Source organism: Lytechinus variegatus, chromosome 11 (assembly GCF_018143015.1).
Source record: "Lytechinus variegatus isolate NC3 chromosome 11, Lvar_3.0, whole genome shotgun sequence".
In the NCBI taxonomy this organism is placed as follows: Eukaryota; Metazoa; Echinodermata; class Echinoidea; order Temnopleuroida; family Toxopneustidae; genus Lytechinus; species Lytechinus variegatus.
This window is the reverse complement of record NC_054750.1, coordinates 24,016,715-24,041,689: the sequence shown is the minus strand read 5'-3', so window position 1 is coordinate 24,041,689 and position 24,975 is coordinate 24,016,715. Positions and strand designations below refer to the sequence as shown.

Here is a 24,975-nt window from a genome sequence, read left to right as displayed (position 1 = left end):
TAATAGAAAACGATCTCTAACATAATATAGGTTAATACCATGAATCATTCTTCCGGTGTCCATTTTACATCTTATCTTTGACGAAAAGTTGTTCTTTTACACGGCTTATGCTCCATATTCACATTTTGTTGCTTTCAGTGACTTTTTTTTTATATAGGTATGAAAGTTATCCATAATCCATTCACAGAGTGCATCATAATCTGTAGGTACATGAAATCCTAAGCAGCATGGCAGGCCGTGTGCAATTTCAAGAATTATGGGCGTGACTTATCAAATGCCAATTTTAAAAAATACTATATTTGAGTGTACTTAAGTTTGAGAGCCATTTGCGAATGGTCTAGGCTCAAGGACTGTTGATTTTAAATCTTCTCCAACTTCGAGAGTTCTACATCCTCATTCGATTTCTTTGTGGCAGGTATGTGTCTGCTTCCATTCCGTATATTAAAGTTCGAACATTGATATTTTTTCGTCTTTTATTCTTCGTCATCGTCGTCGATACCGGCTCTTATTTGCTCTCTTTTTGCTCTTTCTCTTTATTCTTGTTCTTCTAAATAATGAGTAGCAGATTGGTAAATTGTTCGTGTTGTACTTTTGTTTTTTAACTAGAATTTAGCAACTGTCACACCTTCCTCTTCGTCTTTTCTCCTCCTCCTTCTTCTTCCTCCTCTACTTCTTCTTCTTCTACTTCTTCTTCTTCGTCTTCATTTTCTTCTTTCCTCTCTCCCTTTTCTGTTTTTTCTATTTTTTCCTTCTTCCTCCTCTTAATAGAGACGGGTTTCATCATTACAATTAGCATGAAAGATTGTTTATTGTAGAACTGAAAATAAGATATTGTAAAGGTTTAAGAATCTCATGTGTCAGTTTATAACGACGTGTCTGAAACCACCTTGAAAGGACCACTCCCTAAATTTTATGAATCCGATATGATTCTCATCATTTTGTAATTTATATTTCTGTTAACAGAATGGCATTCCGGATTCGTTCGTACTCTCTCATATTGGTTTCTTTAGGTAAGATGATATTGGGAATGAAATGATTACAGATAATGGGCCAAAATATACTCTGAAAATAGTTGAGCAAAAAAATGCTCATCTTTTAACTAGCCCTGGGCAACATACTCTCCACACAACCATGACAACTATTGGTTAAAATCTTCCCAACTTGGGAATTGAAAACAAAATTGGGTTATAAAATTTGCTCAATTGGTAAATAATTGCCCAGAATACACACACATGTATATGTGTGTTTGTATTCTGGGCAATTATTTACCAACACACATTACCCAACACAGTAAAATCTCAAAGAGGTGCAAATATTTTCGCTGGATCGATGCACATACCTTGTTTACAGATAATGGGCCAAAATATACTCTGAAAATAGTTGAGCAAAAAATCCTCATATTTTAACTAGCCCTGGGCAACATACTCTCCACACAACCATGACAGCTATTGGTTAAAATCTTCCCAAATTGGGAATTGAAAACTCAAAATCGGGTAATAAATTTGCTCAATAGGTAAATAATTGCCCAGAATACACACACGCACACACACACACACATGTATATGTGTGTGTTTGTATTCTGGGCAATTGTTTACCAACACACATTACCATACACAGTATGTTGCCCTTATTTTTAATTGTACTGAATATCTACGGATTTTACCGTCTCAAAACTATATATTGGTCTTGTCATTGTCTAATCAAGGTTTCTATTTTGAACATGCACGTTTTCAAACTAATGATGAATTTATTACTTTTCTTAAAGCTAAATCTAAATGTTTCTTGCGTTGGCTTTCGCTGATGAATAAACATATAATATTATATATTTTTTAAATCTTATATTAGTGACGAGGTAAAAAAATATCTCGTGACCAACAACATTTTTCTAGATATGATGTGAATGATGTTTAAAACAAAGAAAATCTGCTTTGCACAGCGACGTCAATGATGGACATTCTATTGTTCTTCGCAACATACCAACGTAACTATATCAAAAGCATAGCACGGTTGACCAACAATAACTACATGTTATAATATATATATATATATATATATATAATGGTAGGCGTAGCTTAAATCAAGGTTCCCCAGAGCTATCTACCCTTTGGAAAAATTGGTGATGCCGAAAAAATGTCTTGCCGGGAATCGAACCCGGGCCCCCAGCTTTGAACGCCGGTGCCTTAACCCGGCAGAGACATTTTTTCGGCATCACCAATTTTTCCAAAGGGTAGATAGCTCTGGGGAACCTTGATTTAAGCTACGCCTACCATTGTTCTCTTTCATCCATTTCTTACAATATTTAAATAAAAAAGAGTTGCCAAAAGCTGTTGTACATGTATAACTTTACACATATATATATAATATATATATATATATATATATATTTATATAAACTTCTCCTGAAAAAAGTAGAGAATATATCTGATACGGGCAATTCAACGTGACCGTCTTAACATCCCAGACAGTATCAAAGAATCACACTTAACTTATCCGAACTGTACAATTGTGAATGTTTATCGTTCAGGTACATGCACAAGTAATCGTACAAATTGTAGAGAAAATGTATTTGTTTGTGGCCTTGTGGGCGTACTACATGACATTGAATTTCTTCCATATGTCGTATCCGTTACCCTAATTTTACAACTGTTTATAACAATTGGTAAAATCAATTTTGTTCACCCGAATGGTCTAAATGTCAAATGTGTGTGTGAAAACTCAGAAAGAACTATTCGAATACTACAAAATCGTATTTTACTCAATGGACGATGCATTGTGAGTAGGCTGGCCAAACATAGATAAGATGAAAAATGGTCCTAATGTTATAAAGAGGTATTATTATCATTTTGAGATGTCTCTTTTTGGTTTATATTGAATTTGAATTTATTAACAAACATTCATTAGGCATGAACGTTTTTTTTACAATATATACAATGATAACATAATAAAGATACTCATAACTGTACATAGTATAAATCATTAATACATAAAAAAAACTCCATAGATTTCCAATTGTTATGAAGAAATTCATCTACATACAAAGGAAATGACTAATTGAAATCTAACATAAAGAAGGCATAGCGTAATGTAATAAAATGAAACATGATACATAAGTTATCTTTTTTATGGAATATAGATCAGGAAGTAACTAATTAAAGATATAATCTTTGATGTACTTTGGATTTTAGATAGCTTGAATGAAAAAAGAAAAATGTAGTTGATGTTAAAACTCGCCTCTTTTTATTTATAATCGCTTTGATGAACTTAGAGAAATTATCGATTATATTTTCATTATCAAGTTTCATGAGGAATATAAATTTGTCTTCATCGCTAAGTTTTTAAAACTGTTGATACATTTCATTTATTTTGTAATTAATATACCGAATCCATGACACATGCTCCGGCGACGATTGCTCCGATGACAAATGCTCCCCAAAATGCGACATTTGCTCCGCGACATTTGCTCCTCGACATTTGCTCCGCCGACATTTGCTCCGCCGGCATTTGCTCCGCCGACAGTTACTCCGCCGACATTTGCTCCACCGACAATTGCTCCACATTTAGCGACAAATGCTCCGGCGACAAATGCTACCCGAACGACACATGCTCCGGCGACTATTGCTCCGCCAATATTTGGTCCGCATGTAGGGACAGTTGCTCCACCGACATTTGGGTCTCACGGCCCTAATCACTAGTGGTAGGCCGAGATATTCATTCGAGCCAACCCATTGCTATTTTTTTTATTTTGATATGGCTGATTGACAAAGTGTATGCATATGATTGTCCATCTAACACTGATTCTATATTTGGTAATCACTGAACTTCCTTTTCCCTAATTGGGAAGAAATATCACCAATTTTGGACTATATTTTCACTGCTGGAAGGATTACGGTTATTTTGCTGTTTGAGTTGATGAATCTGCTCCCCCCGACGGTGTCTTCAAACACGCCAATTAGTTTTTAAAATGAGCCGGTCGAGGGACCCTTTTCTGGTCAGATATGGATTGCCAGATATAATCCTATCCACTGGTAGTAAACATTCGACCCCCGAATTTCATCCTTATTTTTTTATGAATTTTTTAAAGTGCCAATTTAACACATGAGTCTATGGGGAATGAATTAGGCCTGTGAGACCTATAGGTAAACCTTGACCATAGCCTATTACATGGGGAATTCCTTAGTGGATGAAATACCTGCCCAACTCTTCAGTAGCTGATTGTTTTTCTAGTAGACATGTTTCAATCATCAAGAGGTCCAAAAACTGAACTTCATGGCTATACAAGGCTACATAGGGGGTACTACAGGTACAATGTAACAAGTTGTTATTAGTAACTAACTCTGTGTTTGTGTACCTAGGCCTAGGCTAGGCTGTGTAGGCTGTGTGTGTGCATGTTGTGCACTGGGTTGCTTGCATGTTGTCGTGTGTTTTCGTATACAGGCGAGCGCTGCTGTAAATCGTGTATTTCACCCATCACGAGATAAAGTACACATTAGATAGGCCTTGCATCAATTGCGCTTGTGAAATTGGTTCATGGGGAAGGGAATGAGAAGAGAAAACTTTAGAATTTGGCTGAAGAGTGATGGATTCAAGAGGGAGGGGGGGGGGAGAAAAGCTAGGGGGGGGGGGGGCTGAGAATGATTCTACTGCTATCTTGTTCAACTTTTACTGACTTCTACTTAGCCAGACTAGCCCCATCCATTTAGAATACAAGCCATCTAACCCCCTGCCTCTTTCTCTTACACCCTGGCTTGGGCCCTTGTCATAGGAAGATGTGAATGTATAGTATGCTTGTATGTTGATTCTCATTTCTTTTTATTGTTATCTAATTAACTCAATGTGAATATGGTATTTATATTGTGGGCAGATCTTGAATCCAGATATGCACACTATTCATATCTACAATTTGCATATAGGATTTGGACCCTAACATTGCATCCATTGTTGAGCTACATATAGGCATGTAGGATGTATGTAAATCCATAGGGCACTAGACATTAGAAGTAACATTAGAAATGGTCATTACATAACACATCTGTATATTTCATGCATTTCTTTGTGATAAAGTGAGTGTACAGATGTTAAAGAAAAGCCAGGAAGGTAAATTAAAAATAAACCTTCATGTGCCATACATTACAGGTCTCACGGGCCTAATCACTAGTGGTAGGCCCGAGATATTCATTCGAGCCAACCATTGCTATTTTTTTATTTTGATATGGCTGATTGACAAAGTGTATGCATATGAATTGTCCATCTAACACTGATTCTATATTTGGTAATTACTGAACTTCCTTTTCCCTAATTGGGAAGAAATATATCACCAATTTTGGACTATATTTTGACTGGTGGAAGGATTACGGCTATTTTGCTGTTTGAGTTGATGAATCTGCTCCCCCGACGGTGTCTTCAAACACGCCAATTTATTTTTAAAAATGAGCCGGTCGAGGGACCCTTTTCTGGTCAGATATGGATTGCCAGATATAAATCCTATCCACTGGTAGTAAACATTCGACCCCCGAATTTCATCCTTATTTTTATGAATTTTTAAAGTGCCAATTTAACACATGAGTCTATGGGGAATGAATTAGGCCTGTGAGACCTTGCTCCGCATGTAGGGGCAAATGCTCCCCAATAATTGCTTCCGTCCACAATTGCTCCATCTACAGTTTATCGGCATGTCACTTAAGACCTAAATAAAATACCTGCGACAAATGCTTCTCAAATAACAATTGCCCTGCTCACGATTGCTCTACCGAGCCTCATTTTTTGCGTTACATACTTTTTTGTATTGTTTGGTTTTACCATTTAAGTTCTTGTGCCACTTGATATCATAGGCGGATCCAGGGGGGGGGGGCGAGGGGCCCGGGTCCCCTGATTGGCGGAGCAAAAAAAAGGGGGAACAGGGAAAAGAGAGAAAAAAAGAGGAAGACAAGTGAAATACTTGGAAAATAAAAAGAATCTTTCATATTTCACGTGCTCGCATTGCCTGTTAGTTGATTTACATATCTTGTTCAATATGGAGCTTAAATATCTAGTTTGGAAGTCAATATGCAAAAGATATTTCGCCGCGGAAATCGAACTTTCATTGTTTTGTTTGATTTACAAATTGATTGTTTTAAAGTGATTTCTAAATATGTTAGTTTTACGATCTGAACATTAATATTTTCTGCTCGTGCTGCACGCATGCAAATGTTAACCTATCAGTTACCTTTATTATTTCGTGTATTCCATAAAGTTTTCAAAATATCCCTTTGCAGATCTGATTGTCAAAACGTATCAGCTAGTGCTGCACGCTCGCATTTTGATTGGCAAATAATGTATGTCTCAATATTGATTACACAACAAACTTCTTAAAATCCTCATTTCATGACAGTTTGGGCTCGCGATTCGCGCTTGCATTAATTGTTAAAATGTATTTACTCATGCATCTTATTCATAATTACCAAAGTTCTTGAAATGTCCAGTTTTCAGGCCATGATTTCATGTCCTACTTGGGCATATTAGCTTAATAAATAAGATAAATAATTTTTGTGATTAAATTGTCCCTTTTGTTTCATCTCGCACTTAGCAAGAGGAATAGGAAGATCATGTGATGACTTGTCCTAATCATTTCCCGGTCTCATGTCAAAACCTTAAGTAATAATATGAAAAATATTAGCTGTTTTTTAAGTATGATACATATTCACCTCACAATTTTCCTACAAATTGCTTAAACTAGAGCTGAAATACACCCTTTTTTTTATTGATTTTTATGATAAAAGAAATATTTAGAATGCGTAGTTTCTAGGTCTATATATAAAAAACACACGCGAGCATGTTTCATCAGATACGCAACTTGTTCTCTATTTAAATCATTATCCAGTTTTCAGATTACAATATCATAATATTTCTGTTTCGTGCTCCGTTCTTGCATTATTAATATAGGAAGATCCCCTATTACTCACCCTATTTATGATTTACAAAACATGAATAGAGTGTCCCGTTCTGAGGACTAAATTTCGAATTTTGTCGCTCGCGCTTGCATCAATCGTTAAGTTATATTAGCTATCCTATTCACGATTAAAGAAATTGATTGAATTTTTTCATTCTCTATGTAGGAAGGTAAAAATGTTCATCTCGCGCTTCGCACTCGCATTATTTGATCGCTGAAATATATAGAGTCTTCATGGCTAACTGCAAGCAGTTCAAACGTACATAAAAAAAAAAAATATTCGCGCTTTGCGCTCGTTTGCGAGATCTTACTAAGATCTTAATGACCCAATTTCCTTTACATAATTCTTATTATACAAAACGTGAATAGAGTATCTCGTTTTATGTCTCAATACGAAATTTTCTGTTCGCGCTTCGCGCTGGCATCAGTTTTTAGTTGAATACCTATCCTGTTGAAATCACAAAAGTGCTAAGAATTTCAATTTTTAGAAATGTCCAAAAAAAAATCAGCACGCGCTCCGCGCTCGCATTATATGATTGTTAAAATATGTAACTACTTCAAGGCTAACTGCAGTCAAACCTTAATAGTACCTTTCTGATCAGTTCAAAGCGTGTATTAACAATTTCTGCTCACGCTTCGCATTCGTAGATTTATCCAGTTGCATACATAACTTTCATGATTACATTGTCCAGTATGTTCAAATTTTTAGGACAAAACACATAAAGTAAAACAAAATGTTCGCGCACGCGATTGCATTATTCAAATAAGAATTATGATATCATATATCTATGTTCATTTATAAGAATAAAGCTAAGATGTGACTATTAGGACTACCCCTTAAAAGAAATGTTAAACAATGATAATTCCACATGTTCAGGGAGAAATAAAACATTTTTCACAGGAAAATGAGGAGAAAATTTGGATATTGTATATTTCTAAAATAAAATACAAAAGAAATAGTGAGTAGTGATGTCATCAGTTCTATCGTTTGCATACCGACCAGGATGTACATATAACTATTTTGTGAAATTAAGCGAAATCTAAAAATATCATAACATTTTTTATTTTACATCCATTTCGATGAAATTTTCAGTGTTACGCTTGTTTATTTTTCTCTTTTTATTCAAATCAACTTTTTCTTGTGGTGAACATGTCCTTTAAGAGGAGAGTTATTTCACACTGCACGTAATTGAAGGGAAAAATAATAAAAGAAATGGAGTAAAGTGACAGGAAACACCTTTCTAACAAGATTGTAAAACTTCATTAGTTTTCAATTCCATTAGAGGGGGTAGGAAAAAGTTAGAATAATAAACAGTAAAAGACAGACCAAAATAGCATTACAGCGAGAAGAAAGAGATAGGAGAAGAAGGGAGAGGTTGTAATAGGAATAGAAACAGAAGTTACTAGGAATGCAGAGAGAGAGAAAAAAAAAATAAAACAGGAGGGGAGAGGGACGGGGGAGAAGGTGGTTTTCAAGGAAATAAAGGGAGATATAATCGAGATAAAAGCGCTGATGGGAAATTTAATTTGAGCCAAACTATTTCTTTCTGTTGAGCAATTCAATTAGGATTGTTAAAAACATATAGAATAATGATAATGACCATACAGCTTTGGAGAAGAAGCGTTGTTAGTTTTACCAAAAAAAAAATAATTTTTCGGTGGATGGCATTTTCGGCGGAGGTATTATCAGCGGAGCATTTGTCCCTACATGCAGAGCAAATATAGGCGGAGCAATTGTCGCCGGAGCATGTGTCGTTCGGGTAGAATTTGTCGCCGGAGCATTTGTCGCTGAATGCGGAGCAGTTGTCGGTGGAACAACTGTCGGCGGAGTAACTGTCGGCGGAGTAACTGTCGGCGGAGCAATTGTCGGCGGAGCAACAGTCGGCGGAGCAAATATCAGCGGAGCAAATGTCGGCGGAGCAAATGTCGGCGGAGCAAATGTCGAGGAGCCAATGTCGCGGAGCAAATGTCGCATTTTTGGGAGCATTTGTCACCGGAACAATCGTCGCCGGAGCATGTGTCGGGTTACCAATATACCATCCTTTCAGCTGTGTGTACATTACATTCTATTATCGTGTGATACTCAACCCCAACTCTTCCTGAATTACAAATATTGCACATTCTTAAATATGAGGGTATTCTATCTGGGCGTCTATGTCTTCCAGTGTCAATGGGTAAATTATTGGAACTTATTCTAAATCGACAGATTTTTCCCGTATTTTCTTATTAACAGTTGGATATTTCTCGATTTGTATATTCTGTTTAAAAAGTTTATGAGTTCTCAATTTATCTTTTGCTCGATCATTACGTAAATCCAATAAGAACTGACGATGGAAAATATATTTTCTTCTTCTCTCTATCACTATCGACTATATCACCTAGTTCTAAACAATCCGTATTCACATCCAAATATATGTTTAAATCCCTTAAGACGGTTTGCGGATTTCCTAGCCAGCATTCGCAATTATTCTCAATTATCTTTTTGTTTTCTTCAAAGGAGTGATGTAGCAAAGAATCTTCATCTTTAATTCTCATCATGTCATTCGGGCATAATATTTTCCCAAGTTTCGCTAATTTGTGTTATGAATGGAAACATTCCAACTTCAGCAAGTATTGCTAAGTGGCTGTTCCTTATGGAAATTCCTTAGACATTTCTCAACCATTGAAATTGGAAACTCTGAATTTATTTCTCAAATACAACTTTGAAGTACAATTTATACAAGCTCCGCTAACTTTCAAAGTTTACGGTTAAAGCGCCATACCTCCGAACCATATACGACTATATTGACTTTATTAAAGAGTCAAACATTCGTGATTCGGTTTTTATATTTGGAAGATTGTAACCGAAGGATTAAAATAATTTGAATAATACTCTTTTGACTTCATCTGCCAGATTAACCCTTGTGTATTAAATGAACCCCAGTTATTGAAAACCAAACCTAAATATGTTGCATGTTTAACAACTTCAATGCTTTGTCCATTTTACCTCGAAAGCCATGCAACAACTTCAATGCTTTGTCCATTTTACCTCGAAAGCCTGATCTTTAAAAATTGTTCCATTCATGTTCGACATTCGACAGCCATTTATCACCGTAAATACCAAGTCTATCTAACATTTCCGACCTTTCGTTGGAGAACGCGAGCGCTTATTTGCGACGGTAGTTGATTTTGGAAAAGACTTTTTGGGCCCGTCGTCATGGCCGTGATACTCTGTCCTGCAATGCAAATTCTGTGACATGAGTTTTTTTTTTCGTTTCGCATCTGCAACGGATACATTCAATACGCGTTTCGTGTCAAAAATTCTGGTTGCTACTTTGGTAACAGCGATATAACCGATGTAGGACGACTTTCCAGGGCCACATTTGGTTTTTCCCAGAGCTCGAGAGGCCGCCTGGTGGGGGGGGGGACTTCCATTGATGAGTGGAAACCAGGCGCGACCACGTGTAAAAAAGGACACAGAGAGCTAGTACGTTACGTATAGGCTTATGTAACGTTATGGGTGTCAAAAACGATGTTTAAAATACTGAAAAGGGGATATATTTCCAATACTTGTAGGGTTTAACAAGCCAAATACTTGTTAAGAGATACATTTTTTCATAATCTGGAAAGACTTGCTTCCCTTGTTTAGGGTGCTTTTCGAAACCCCATGGTCGTGCCTGGTATCGACTCATCAATGGAAGTGGTCCCCCCCCCCCCGGGAATTTGAATCTAATCCCCATTTCTGGGGAAAGTAAAACATAATGCCCATTACACTGTGTGCTAGAGGCATTTCGTTTGTGTAAATGGATTAAACAAAAGAAAAAACCCCGCAAGTTCAGACGTTTTGCATATGCTGTGTACATATCAACGCATGCGAAAAGGTTTCAACTGAAGAGGTGATCTTACCATGGAATCAATTGCCAGTGATCCACCAATAATTCACATTAAATGCGATATCGATTCAATGGACGGTAATGATCTATATGTAAGCCTTAATTCAGTATGTTTTTCCTCACTCAATATGCCCTCGATTTGTTTGAATAACCACTTTCCTATCCATGTCATAATCTATTGTGGGCCCTGCTTTTCGAATATCTCCAGCCAGCTGTCATAGTAGAGGCTCGCCGCCGGCTCAGGGGGCATACGATGATGACCATTAGTCGTAATGTACATGCATGTATGGTGCCAGTGTCGCATGAAAGAGTTGCACACGAAAAACAGATCTATAAGGACCTTTAACACAAAGCTTAGCAATGATTGTAAAGCAGTTTTCTTCGTTTGATTCTATTGACTATAATGTACAATCAATCTTATAAATCAAGTGTATGATTAATCGTTGACTTTTGTGTTAGGGGACCCTAACGCTTCCGTCCCTGAGGTTTTGCGAAAAGTGGCAAATGTCTGCATTCCACTCCTTAATTTTGATACCATTACAATGTCATCTGCAAACATTAAATAGTTGACTAATTATTGTTTCGCTCTCGTGCCCTAGTCATTCATGCGGAGTGCATGTCGAAAAGCTTTAGTATGTCCGTTTTTAGGCTATTTTATCATGTTTCCGATTTTGCGGTACCAAACACTTACTTATTATTATCTTTTATATTGTTTCACAGGTATGTTGGCTTTCTGCACTCTACCTGCAAAGGGTAATAGACAGTTCATCTTTGCTCCGATGCCCAACAAACAAGATAAAAGTATAGATATTGGTGTTGTTATCCAGGCTTTGGAAGATAACGAAACTAATATCAATGTACTTTTCCCCAGAAAGTTATTTGAAGACCATATTGCCTTGTCACCAAGATCTGGTTCATACAACTATCCTCTACCATACTCTCTGATCGAACAAACAACAACCGATGTCCTCGACTCTACAGTTGTTTTAACATCTGATCAAGATATAAAAGTTATTTCATATAACCTTGCAAGTGGTACGTCAGATATGTTTTCTGTAGTACCCATGAAGTATTTGGGTAAGGAATACTTCTTAGCACTGTTTGCAAAAACGAGAAGCGATCGAATTCCTCGGGGAACGGTCACAGTATCTGCTTTAGATAAGATAGCAAGGGTTGAAATCTTCCTGAACTCTACTGTACAGTTTAAGAATGCCATGTATTACAACGGCGACATTTTGATATACATTCTTCGTCCATTCGAATCCTTACAGCTTCGTCCGAAATATACAAATATAACGGGTTCTCGTGTCGTCGCGAACACCTCTGTTACAGTAACAGTTGGCGCTGATTGTGTCAATGTTCCCGAAGACATCAAGTATTGTGACCATCTGTCAGAACAATTAGCACCACTGGAAGCATGGGGAGCACTCTATGCGTTAAGCCCGTTCCCAGTTAGACGTTCTGGATATATATTTCAGATAGTAGCAGGCCGGGATAGCACAACGGTATACTTTTACAACGGAACTACTGTGGAAATGAACATGGGTGATTTCATAACAGTTAACATTCCTTCCCAAAACATGACCTTCGTTTCTGCAGACAAGCCAATTTCTGTCATTCAGTATGTCAAAGGGAAAACCTCAGACAGCATGACTAATTCTGACCCTTCAATGATTAGAGTCATTCCGATCGAACAATATGTAAAAAGCACAGTCTTTCCTGTAGAACAAGCCAACAGATTGTCAACGTCGACAAACATTAATACCGTCTATCTTGAAATCACCTCCGAGTGTAAATACTTGAAGAACATCTCGGTTTTCCAAAACTATCGACCATTGTCAGTAAGTTTTAAAATCAATTAAATTTTTATTATATTGGAACGTAATAAAGGACAGAACTACAAATATAGGCCTACATTCCTAATATAGTCCAGGCTAGAAGATGCATAGCCTTGTTTTTTCATAAAAACTATTTTTTAATGTTTTGTTGCCAATTGGAGGGTGTGTTACACCCACAAATGTAATAATCGCCCACAAATGTAATAACGCCCACAAACATGACAAATGTAACAACACTTTACCCACAAATGTAATAACGCCCACAAATGTAATAACACTTTACCCACAAATGTAATAATTTTTGATCGACCACAAATGTAATAACACTTTACCCACAAATGTAATAACGCCCACAAATGTAATAACACTTTACCCACAAATGTAATAATGCACTTTACCCACAAATGTAATAATGACTTTACCAACAAATGTAATAAATTTGAAGTGATTTTTGGCGAATTCGTTCTAAACTAATATCCTATAGTAATGCGTTCATATGGCATAAAAGTTCATTCTTTTTTCCAGACCCGGTTAATGAAATATTACAGTACAAGTCCAAGTCTTTTTCTAGACCCGGTTTTTCAAAATTATAATATACGTCCAAAGTCTTTTTACCAGACCGGTTGTTTCAAAATTATAATATACGTCGAAAGTCTTTTTTCCAGACCCGGTTAATTAAAAAATTATAATGCAAGTCCAAAGTCTTTTTTTCAGACCCGGTCGTTTCAAAAGTTATAATATACGTCGGTGAGGGGTAAAGACAACACTCTAAGCCCAAGCATTTTAAGTGGGTTTAATTTTGAAGATTGTCTCAGCTGTCATTTTTTTTTTCAAAATTATTTTATCTTTTAAATAACCGGGTCCAGACGAAAGACTAAGCATAATACTCGTGTTATTCCACAAGAATAAGAATATGAGTCTTTTGTTTTTAGGATTGTTTAAATCATTTTTAAATCACCGGGTCTGGAATAAAGACAACTCTCTAAACATGTACTTTTCTACATGCATGGTCTTAATTTGGAGGATTGTTGGTTCTTAGATTCTTTGTTGGGGGTTGAGTTTTATTGATTTTTTATTCCTGAAATAATTGTGTCTGGAGGAAAGTCGATCTTCGACAATCGGTCTTCATGTTGTTCCACAGTAATTAGATTATTGGGTATTCGTTTTAGAATATTTGTAAAAACTATTTTATTTTTCAAATAGTAACCAAGTCTGGAGAAAGGATGTCTGCTTTACCCACGCGTTATTACAATGTTTTGTAGGGGTAGTAGTAGTATTTAAAAAAAGACATATTTTTACTGGGTGAAACTTTGGAAATTTGGTCTTAGATTTGAAGTTTTTCAGTTACTTTTTTTTAATAGCCGGGTCTGGTGGAAAGAGTACGTTTTAAAACTCGTGTTATTCCAGAAGAAGAATATAAGGTCTTATGTTAGAAGATTTTTTTCGTAACTGTTTTAGGTCTGGAATAAAGACAACACTCTAAACCTCTTTTAAAACAGGTTCTTAGGTTGAAGGTTTGTTTGGTCTTAGACTTTGATTTTTCTTAATTCTTACTATTACCATTTTTTAAAGAAAAAAAATGGTCGGGCTGAAAGACTACGCTATATCCAGCATTATGTTTATGGGGTCTTTCAACTGTTTTTAAACTGTTATTCATAATGTTTAAATAACAGGTAACCGGGTCTGGAGAAAAGACTACGCTTGATTCTCAAGTTACTCTTAGTGCACATATTCACAATATACACCGTATAAGTTGAAACAACAACAAAGACATTAATTCCACCAGTTTTGATTAACTGGGTCTGGAGAAAAGACTAAGCTCGGTTCCCATTTTTTCCACAGGAATATCATTATCGTATCTTAGTTTGAAATAACTGGGTCTGGAAAAAGACTTTGGACTTATTAAAATTCTTGAAACAACCGGGTCTGGAAAAAAGACTTTGGACTTATATCACAATTTTTGAAACAACCGGGTCTGGAAAAAAAGACTTTGGACTTTTATTATATTTTTTAAACAACCGGGTCTGGAAAAAAGACTTTGGATTTATATTGTAGTTTTTGAAACAACCGGGTCTGGAAAAAAGACTTGGGACTTGTACTTTGATATTTTATTAACCCGGTCTGAAAAAAAAGGCTTTGCACTTTTGTGCTATATGAACGCATTACTATAGGATTTTAGTTTAGAACGGATTCGCCAAAAATCCCTTCAAATTTATTACATTTGTGGGTAAAGTCGTTACTACATTTGTGGGCGATCAAAAATTATTACATTTGTGGGTAAAATGTTACTACATTTGTGGGCGTTATTACATTTGTGGGTGCATCAGGGTGCTGATTCCGAGTCTAAATGATGCCACTCGTGTAACTTTGAACATTTTCAGAAAATTGGCAAAATCCAATAAGGCCGCCAAAATATCCAAATTACCTAAGAAAATCATGATATTGCCCAAACATTAGCAGAGGCTTTGATCCGGGGAGGGGGGGGGGGGGTTCCACCAACGAAAATATTAGGGGGCAAGCATAGCGTTCTGCCCCCATTGGCGGCGGAAGCCAAAAATTTTTGGGGGACCACCAAAATTATTTGACAAGCAAAAAAAAAAGGTTATCAACCCAAACTTTTAGGGTAGACTCAGGAAACTAAACTGACAAGGAAAAAAAGGATTATCAACAACAAATTTAAGAAGGGGGGGGACACGTTTTCGCCGCCTATGCTTCCCCCCCCCCCCAATAACTTCCGTAAGTGCAAAAAGAAAGTAAAACAATAAAGTGACATACAGAAATTAGCAAATTAACCAAATATAGTATAAAATTTGTTTTTATTAAATATTTATAGCACAATAAAAAATTATCATTTTCCGCGCGCTTCGCGCTGGAAATTATTCCATCGATTATTGGAATTTTTTAAAGGTACATTTACGCAAGAGTTTCAATATATACAAACATTTTTTTGCAAACGAATAAACAAGAAAATGGCAAACACTTTTTTATATGCGGATCCAGGTGGGTTATGTATAAGTTGATTTTAAATAAATACCTAAAATTCCCCTTTTCCTGACAGTTTTGATTAAAAAAAGTGCTTAAAGTTTTCAGGTCTAATTATCAACAAATTCCACGCTCTCATAAGGCTTATTGGATATATAAATAAGATAATAACATATCCATAAATTCCTAATCAGTAAATTGTTCTTTTTCAGAGTAGAATATCAACGAGTTAATCTAAAGTTTAGGAAGAGGAATAGGAAGGTAGTCATTATTTGTTATGACAAAATTTCCTTAAAATGTCCCGATCGGAGGTCAAAAATAATATCTACAAAAAATTAAGCTTGCGCTTCGCGCTCGTTTACCTACCCAGTGCTTGAAATAATCCTTAAACTGACCCTTCTTCAGATCGCACCAGTATTATTGATTTTCAAAATAAGAGAAATGCATTTAGAATGCCCAGATTGTAGGTCTAAGTCTAAAACACCCGCACGCATTAAATACACAGCTTGTTTAAAACACGCTTGAATTATCCTCTTTCGCGCTCCCATTATTAATGTAGAAAAATACCCAATTACCCATCCTTGTCATGATTTACAAAAACATGAACAAGTGTCTCATTTTTAGGTCTAAATCTCATTTTCCATCTCGCGCTTCGCGCTCATATTAATTGTTGCAGGACTTAAATATGATTAAAACATTTAAACTTTCACCAATGTTATATCTTACCTTAAGCTTTATTTTAAAAGTAGGATTTAGGTCAGATTTGACCTCAACTAACCTTTAGAGGTCAATGACGTAATTGTCAAAGACCTCGAAATATCACAAAATCGATGTTTTGCATCATTAGTTCATGATAAATAAGATTAAAATGCAAAAAATGTCATTTGATGTTGACTCTTAACATGCTTAACGTATCCTGACATTCTAGAGAGAATTTTGTGTATTATGAGTTCTCACCTTTGACCCTGGACAGCTGAGAAATGTCATTGATCTAGATATCTTACAGTATTGACACTTAGCATTACAGGTTTATGATAACAGGCCTCTCGTTTGAAAATTGCTATACGATTTATTTCAGCACAATGCATTTCCATGAAGTCACCAAAAAGACATAAAAAATGGCTGCCATCTTGAGAAATTTTTCTTATTAATGGTAGAAGTACAAACACTGGTATGATCATAATACTTTAAAGCATTAAACATTCGCCAGTGTTATATATTGTTATTCCATTTTAAAGTTGCGATGTAAGTCAGATTTGACCTCTGCTAACCTCTAAATCTAATAATTCCTTTGCCAACTATCCAGGCTCAAAGGTCAAAAGTTTATAATACACAAAATTCTCTCTAGATTATCAGGATACCTTAAAAGTCAATACCAATTAACTTTTCGTGTTATAACTATTATCATCATGAGCTAATGATGCAAAACATCGATATCTTTATATTTTGTGGTCGTTGACTATAAGGTCATTGATCTCGAGATCAGCTGAGGTCCAATCTGACCTACATCCTAATTAAAAATTGAAGCACATGATAAGATACTATGGTGAAAGTTTCATGTTTAATCATAATTTTCGAAAGTGTTATGGACAGAACAATCTTTGTACTGCTATTAATAATGAAAATTCTCTCGATAACAGCCATTTTGGATTGAGGCAAATTAGACATCTTTCCATCTTTCGACCACTTGGACATTTTTGGACAATTCGTATGTCATTTTGGGGAGGTCATGGAAATACATTACAGTTTATTTTTTTATTGCAATTAATATAAGGTTGACCAACAATATCACTTATATTTTTCTGGACGACACGGGATATTTAATATTTATCTATGGATATCTTAGATTGAGAAACAAATGTACTACGATTTAAAGAATAAGGATGAGTCGAATGTCGAACCTAACGAGTGGAAACCTTTTGATATACCAATCGATTGATGTTTTAAAAATAATAATTAACATTATTTGTATTATTGTTATATTTACCATTATTATTGTTAATATCAGTACTATATTGTTATCGTAATTATCAACATTATTATCGTCATTATCATCATTATCATTGTTAACATTATTATTATTGATGTTGCAGAGAGAATGGATAGAGGAATATTCTCTAAAGATACTCAACGGAACTGAAATGTGCTCAAGATGGTGTGTCGTTACAGATGGCAGATACTCCGTAGAAAGTGATCGTGTCATCACTGACGACGGACAGACGATCTACCCCAGGTTTCGTGCAGTCGTATATGCTATAGGTAAAGATGAATCATACATATACCAAGCAGGATCAAGCGATAGAACATTGAATGATATTTCGGAATCAGAGAGTACTACGAATACAGGTCACCTCCAAGGTATAGAAATATATTTTTTTTCTCAACTTGTTGAATGAAAAATATGAAGTCATACCTTTTCTATCCGAAGATATACACAATTATACATAAAAAACAGGTGTAGCCTACACCTAGTAACAAGTAATGAATATAGCATTTTCATTTATTTAAAAGCAGGGTAAAAGAGCATTGTAGATTAAATACCTTACTCACGGGCATAGGTGCCGCGGCCGGGAATCGAACGCCGGACTTTTCAATTATAGCCAGGCGCCTAACACCACTCGGCCAAGGCACCTCCACCATTTATTAAAAAGACGGATAATTCAGGAAATCAGGAGGACCTTGATCGTACAACTGACGGAGACTCGGCCTGAAGGGGTAGAATTTAATTTCACAAAGTCTGTCAGGGGTCTATTACTGGTCTGTTATATGGGACTAACACTATTATAAATAAGCATGTGTTTTTCAGTTTTGTCTTTCCGAATGACTAAAGAAAGTTCCACAACCAAACGGGAGGGGCGGAGGCGGATTTCTTCTATTTCAAAGAAATTTTTCTGAAGTATGATATTATGCCAAAATATATCACAAAGTTTAAGTTTTAGAATGTTCAATATTTTCGCCAGCGGATTTTTTTTAAGTAGCAATTTTACTGCATACGCCATATTCAGCCCAAGCAAAATGGACCAAACGTAGACCTATCTCCCAAAAGAGAACCTCGACGTGGCCCGATTTACAAAGGGGGAACTTGCGCACAAGGATTGTGAAATGCACGAACTGATTGCTAACGCTTGCATGACTTGCTTTTCGGTGGTCATTACAAGGCTTTCTAGAATTGTTACAACTAGCAATTTCAACGATGTTATTGAAAACTCACAGATAGCAAGATTCTTTTCCATTTTACATCTCTCTGCGTTCGTAAGTGTAGTGAGACCTACGGATACATAATGTTTTCCAACGGATGGCAAGATCCTTTTCCGTTTTACATCCGCTCTGCATCCGTAAGTGCAGTGGGACCAAGCCTTAACATCGAGATGTTTTCTCTAATGTGTATATAATAAAAAGTGTTTTGAATTGGAAACATGCTTTAAATGTAAATATATGTTTTGGTATGAGTAAATGAATGGAGTAATTTGAATTTATTTTGGCATTGTTGAACGTCAAGCATAATCTTGAAAGGCAATTAATCTTTTTACCTTGTATGTTTATTTAGTTGTACGTGTATGTTGTTTTTGAAACCTATTTGACGTAGATTTAATTTAGTTGACTTTGTGGCCTAATTTCCAAAAATCAACATTACCTACCGTTGATATTGCGTGATTAGCGTTTTTTTTTTTAGGGTTTTGGATCTACTTAACAGTATTGATGCTTTCTTGGATAGTAACTTTCATTTTGCTTGTGATAGAAATTTTCTCAGGATGGTCCAGTCCGTTTTCTTCGGGGACTTCTCATTTAACAGTATTTTTACCTAGACCAGTTGGCAGTTGTATAGGCTGGTTCATATGCAACCGTAAATGCAAAATCAATGAAGTTAACTGTCAGCCGGTTCATCGGTTTCTGTCCATCATGTCCTGAAAGCAGACTGCATGCATTTTGCATTTTGCACGGTGTACAAAAAAAATTCAAGTTCAATATTTTGTGGGGAAAATTATTAAAAAAGCCCGTTATAGACATAGATTTCTCGAATCTGTCAAATTAGTAAGTCCAAAATGTTTTATGCATTGATGTTTCCATTATTTATATGATAGTAATAACCACATATACATTCGTAGGTTCTTTTACCCTGGTGGGCAAATCTTTACATTTTATTGATTTCTCTGGTCCCCGTGTGTCTGCCCTCTCCTTAGTTTTGATCAACCCTCATTTCGTCATCGTAGAGGCCACTGCACTCGTCGTATCCTGGGTGATAACAGAGGATGGGGTTGGTCTCTTTGATAGGTGCACTGCATTTATTACAGGAGACACCATAGCCCGATCTGTCCTTATCAACACCGAGCCACCTGTAAGCCTTTCAGGACTTCTTCCAGGAACCAAGTACTCCATCAGGATCAACTGCTCCAACAACTTCGGAATCCATGACTGGATTGACTTTCCACCCGAGACCACTCTCAACGCTGGTATGTCTATACACAGGGCCCTGGGAACGATTTTTTTGGCTGGGGGTGCTGATGTCAATTTGACAAGAAAAAAAAAGTACACCCGCTTCCCGCAGCCTTGTCTATACAGTACATGTATGTTAGTACTACATTATATTATGCTAAGAAATGTTTGTTCTAACATGTTTGTTCTGTTTGTTTGTTTTTTCTTTGTAATATTGATATTTTAATTTTATATTTATTTTGTATTATGTATCTTAATTGCATATATATGTAATGTGATTTTAATATGTATGCACGGCCGTTCAGAAGAACAGCCATTGGCTGAACTTCGTTTACCGTGTTGAAAAAAAAGTAAAATGAAATGAAAGAAAAAAAAAACAATAGTAAAATTTATCTGTGAGGATAAAGTTGTTTTTAAATTTGGTTTGGCTGTTGATTCGAGTGGCTCCAGGTCATGTCCCGATGTGGCGTTTTTGTGTATTTCGATGGTCAATTGAAGCCTGATCTGTAGGTGTTTGGAATACCACTACATTTGAAAATGTTGAATTTCCACAATTAACATCAAATAATTAATGATTACCATAACAGCTGGAAAAGGGATGCAAAATTTGTTGAGTCAGTGATTTGTAAAAGACAAATTATACTTACTATATATAACTACAATTATCTAATGGTAAGTGGGAACTGGGAAGCTACAACTTTCAAACATAGTGATTCGATGTTTTGGGAATACTTGTATGGAGAAAAGATAAGAATGTAAGACTCCTGAAGGAGCTCATCACCACATTATTTCTTACGAGCTTTCGTCACATGCCTTAATCAGGCACTGTGGACCCCTACTTGTCCTCTGTGAATCAAAAACACACCTACCTGATAAAGGCTTTTGCAACAATAAAGTGGTGCCAACCTACGTCTCGGGTGTCTTGCATGCGTAATTGAATAATAAAAAAGCGTTGCAAAAGCTGTTGTACATGTACTTTCTTATATTCATTATAAATGTGTGCATTTTTACACCACTACAAAATTTGTTTATTTATATGACATATACATAATTATGTCCCAATTGTTGGATTCTATATATACCTACACGCTTACAATTGAAGTGACGATATCTCGTTGCAGTTCCTGATAGACCTTCTGTTCTATACGAGACTGTTGGTGGAATTGACAGTTACAGCTTTCAAGTCAACGTGTCATATACAACATCAACTGGACAGATCAGGTAGGATTCATTCAGAATTTTCTAAATTGTTTGCAATGGTCACATGATGTTATTTGTTAATCATGCATAGGCATTTTAAAGACTAGGAGATTCAAAATCAATCAAGCCCAGTTGAATGTGGCATCCTAAAAACGACGTTAAATGGGAATAAAATGAGGAAATTCGAGTACTCAGTTTAATACATAAAACCAGTTTATCGTAAAAAAAGAACGTTACCAAACATGAAATGTTTTAATCACATCGTCTTTTATTTGCAAGTAGATGTGGACATCATATTTGTTAGACTTTTTGCATTTGTTCTTCTTTTATGGCAAATTTATTCACAGCTGCTATGAATTCATCGTTGTCCAACTGCACAATTCTTCGGGAAACATTGATTCCGATGACGATGCTTACTATGATGTCAGTGATTACAAGATCACCAATAACCAGATAGGAATTCCCTTCAGAGTGATGGTGCTCAAATCGTAAGTACAGGAATATTTGCAAATGGTCTCTTAAACGTCATTGATTGTAAATTGAGATCCATGTATGCTCTCTTTATCAGAAAATCTGAATATTTGCGCTTCAAGAAATGAGGGGAAGGATTATGAGACTCAACATTTGAAAAAAATGAATCATTTCCACATTTGAAGTTGGTCCAATTGGCGAATTAAAAAAAATTCTTCTCATTTATCTTTAGATATTTGTGTGTGTATGAGTGTGTGCAGAGAGATAAAACCTGAATACATATTTCATATGGTGGTTTATTATTCACTTAGAACAGGCGCGGATCCAGGAGGGGGCCGAGCCGGCCCCAGACCCCCAATTTTTGACAACCTGCAGAAAAAATGTACAATTTATCTAGATAGAAACTAGGAAAAAAAGAAAGAAAAGTCAGAAAGAGGTTTATACATATGATGTTTAACTTACAGTCTCGTAACGGCCGGCCCAACCCCGAAAGGAAACAAGAAAAAGGTTAGGGAAACAATTGTAAAATAAACTTAATATGAAAAATTTCGCTCGCGCTTCGCGCTCGCATTGCCTGTGTAATGAATCCCATTCAAGAGGATTAAATGACACTTCCTATTATATCCACTTCTGAAATCAATTTGCACACAATATTCGCACATCAAGCTTTCATTATTTTGTTTGATTTAAACAAATTGTTATATAAAAATTCTCAGCTCGCGCTGCGCGCTCGCATTGTTTGATTTGTGAGATACCTATCTTCTTTGGAAATTCTTTCCAAAATTTGTCAAAATGCTCTTTTATCATGTCAGTATATCAAAAAAATTAAGCTCATATGCTCGCGCTCGCATTTAATTGCTTGAGACACACAGCTTGTTCTTTATTTAAATAAAAACGCGCTTAGACAGTCCAGTTTTCAGGTCGGAATATCAAAAATTTTGAGCTCGAGCTTCGCACTCTCATTATTTATTGCTGATATCCTCTTCATTAATCACTAAAAACAGTCCTAATTGAGTCCCTTTTCACAATACTATAATCAAATTTCGGCTTGCGCTTCGCGCTCGCATTGTTTAGTTGGATACTTATCTGTTTTTCATGATTATAGAAATTGCTCAGAATCTTCAGTTCTAAGGACATACAATATCAAAGAATTTTAGCTCGCGCTTCGCGCTCGCATTATATATTAAGACCACATGAGATACCTTATCTTGTTTATAACAATAAAAACTAACATATATTTAAAACTTCAGTCTTTAGTTAGGACTACCCCCTGAAAAACCAACAAAAAATCAGATTATAGCGGCTAATCGAGAAAAATTTTGATGAAAATATTTTCGGCCCCCTCTATTGGCGAAAGCTGGATCCGCCCCTGTAGAATATAGCTTTTCAGCTACATGAACAATATAGCAATTTACAGGAAAATAGAATAATCTTATACTCAGCCGAAGGAATGTACCCAAACCTCCAAATGTAAGGTAGGGGAAGACCAATTGTAGCAGTGCTTGGCTTAAATTGATTAAGCCCACTGAATAATGGTGAACGGTAACTGGCGATAAACTACCGCTAGAGTTTGGAGAAACCCGTGAGTCGCGACTCTTTTCTAACTGCAAAACCGCGAAAGTTAAGTTCAGATATTGAACAACCATGGTGAAAACAATAAAAGATGCATCTAATCCAAGAAATGTTAATCCAACAATAAGTAATATCCAATTGCAAGTATAGATAAATCCAGTAGTAGAAATCTCAAGAAGTGGAGAAAATATTCCAGTTAATATGAAGAAAAAATGACTAACTCATTACATAAACAAATGAAAATAATTTCTATACTATAGTGCTTTTGGAGCAAGGGTCTGATTAATCGATCATGTCAAAAGGGCTAACCTAGGTGGAGTGGAGGCCAAATTCTGAAATGATGTTCATTGGCTGATTTAATTAATGACGTAGAGTTATGCTGAAAACTGAATGGTTAAATATTGAGGATGAGCTCTGATTGGTTTATATAATGTTCAGCGAACTATAAAGTATTGGTATGTGATTATGATGTCATGGATGTGGTGCGCTTAAGATGAAACTTCCTGTATATGATACATTTCAGTGCGAGAAATGTTTGAAACAAGAAACGAAGAATGTCTGCATACACGTAAATGAAGAAACGTAGTCAGAACGAACAAGATCAAAAGAAATTCGAAACAAAGTATAAACACAGTCTTGTTTCGAAAAAGTTTTGTGCAGAATAAACAGCTAAAATATGGTGGGTCACTACATGGACCATGTTGTACATCGTTAAAACCCGCACATCCTTTTACCCAAATGGGCTAGATCTTTGTATCGTGATCCTAATAAGATTTTCAACCATCAAATATGACTGGGTAATTAACGTATAATATTACAATCAGTATGTATTTTTCTTTCTTATTTAACGCAAAAGCGTTGTCGTGTCATATCACTGATTGAGATTACATGACATAGTTATATTTTTGGGCCCTTTTTAGGCACTCGTATCTTCTTAACAATTTCCGTAGACGGTGTTTCAAGATTTCGAAAAAAAAAGAAATGAAAGAAAAGAAAAAATAATCGGGATGCACTGTTATATACTAAAAAAAAAGAAGGCGGACAGCACATCTTACCTTCAAACTTAATCATGTTGATGGCATCAAAGTAATTTTTAGTATTTTTAATTTTAACTATGTTCAGCCTCCCGATCGATAACGTCATCACGATCGGATCGGTGATAGAGAGACAATCAGAATGCAACATGGCGGATGGACATAGTGAAGATGATGAAAGAACAAAACGAGATGCACGTATTGTGAATAGTACTATTCTCAGAGCTACAAATGGTCCGCTTAATCCAGGTGGATATTACACCTGTTTTCTTCGAGTTTACTCACCAACCGGCAAAGGCGGGGTTAGTATTCTCATTCTTTTCTCCTCGACCTCATCTCTGCTGAAGTTTTATGTATTTCTTTTAATGTTTTGAAAGAAGTATAGTATTTGACATTGGCCTTGAAGTTTACGTATGTAAGTTCATAATTGTGTATTAAAGGGGTAATCCTTTTTCGCGGACATCATCGTTTTCTTACGATTATGATGGTTGTGTGCGAGTGTGATGTGCGGGTGCGTGCCTTTGTGTGATAAAGGAACTGTGCGCGTGGATGGGTGCTTGGTTACGTTTTGACGTCACTTTTGCCTTTCTTCTCCCCAGAACCTAAAAATCTTTATCACATGAATAAAATATTTTCTCTCTCTTTTA

General features: G+C 36.0%; 1 protein-coding gene and 1 long non-coding RNA gene across 2 annotated transcripts; both read left to right on the top strand.

Annotated features, from left to right (window-relative positions):
• Positions 1 to 222: 222 nt before the first annotated feature.
• Positions 223 to 11,833, top strand: LOC121423484. The gene is made up of 3 exons (XR_005971293.1): positions 223 to 415; positions 964 to 1,010; positions 11,518 to 11,833. It is a non-coding gene; the product is annotated as an uncharacterized LOC121423484 (long non-coding RNA).
• A 28-nt stretch (positions 11,834 to 11,861) lies between these two features.
• Positions 11,862 to 24,702, top strand: LOC121423487. The gene is made up of 6 exons (XM_041618836.1): positions 11,862 to 12,638; positions 17,711 to 17,975; positions 19,799 to 20,068; positions 21,173 to 21,272; positions 21,599 to 21,739; positions 24,417 to 24,702. The coding sequence occupies exons 1-6, from the start codon at positions 11,862 to 11,864 to the stop codon at positions 24,700 to 24,702; spliced, it is 1,839 nt and encodes a 612-aa protein (XP_041474770.1).
• Positions 24,703 to 24,975: the final 273 nt, after the last annotated feature.

Bases quoted from the DNA above. Each gene is read 5' to 3' on its own strand.
- LOC121423487 (XM_041618836.1), top strand. From the start codon at position 11,862: ATGAAGTATTTGGGTAAGGAATACTTCTTAGCACTGTTTGCAAAAACG. The intron at 20,069-21,172 runs GTATGTCTATAC...ATCTCGTTGCAG, and splicing joins CGAGACCACTCTCAACGCTG to TTCCTGATAGACCTTCTGTT. The intron at 21,740-24,416 runs GTAAGTACAGGA...AACTATGTTCAG, and splicing joins AGAGTGATGGTGCTCAAATC to CCTCCCGATCGATAACGTCA.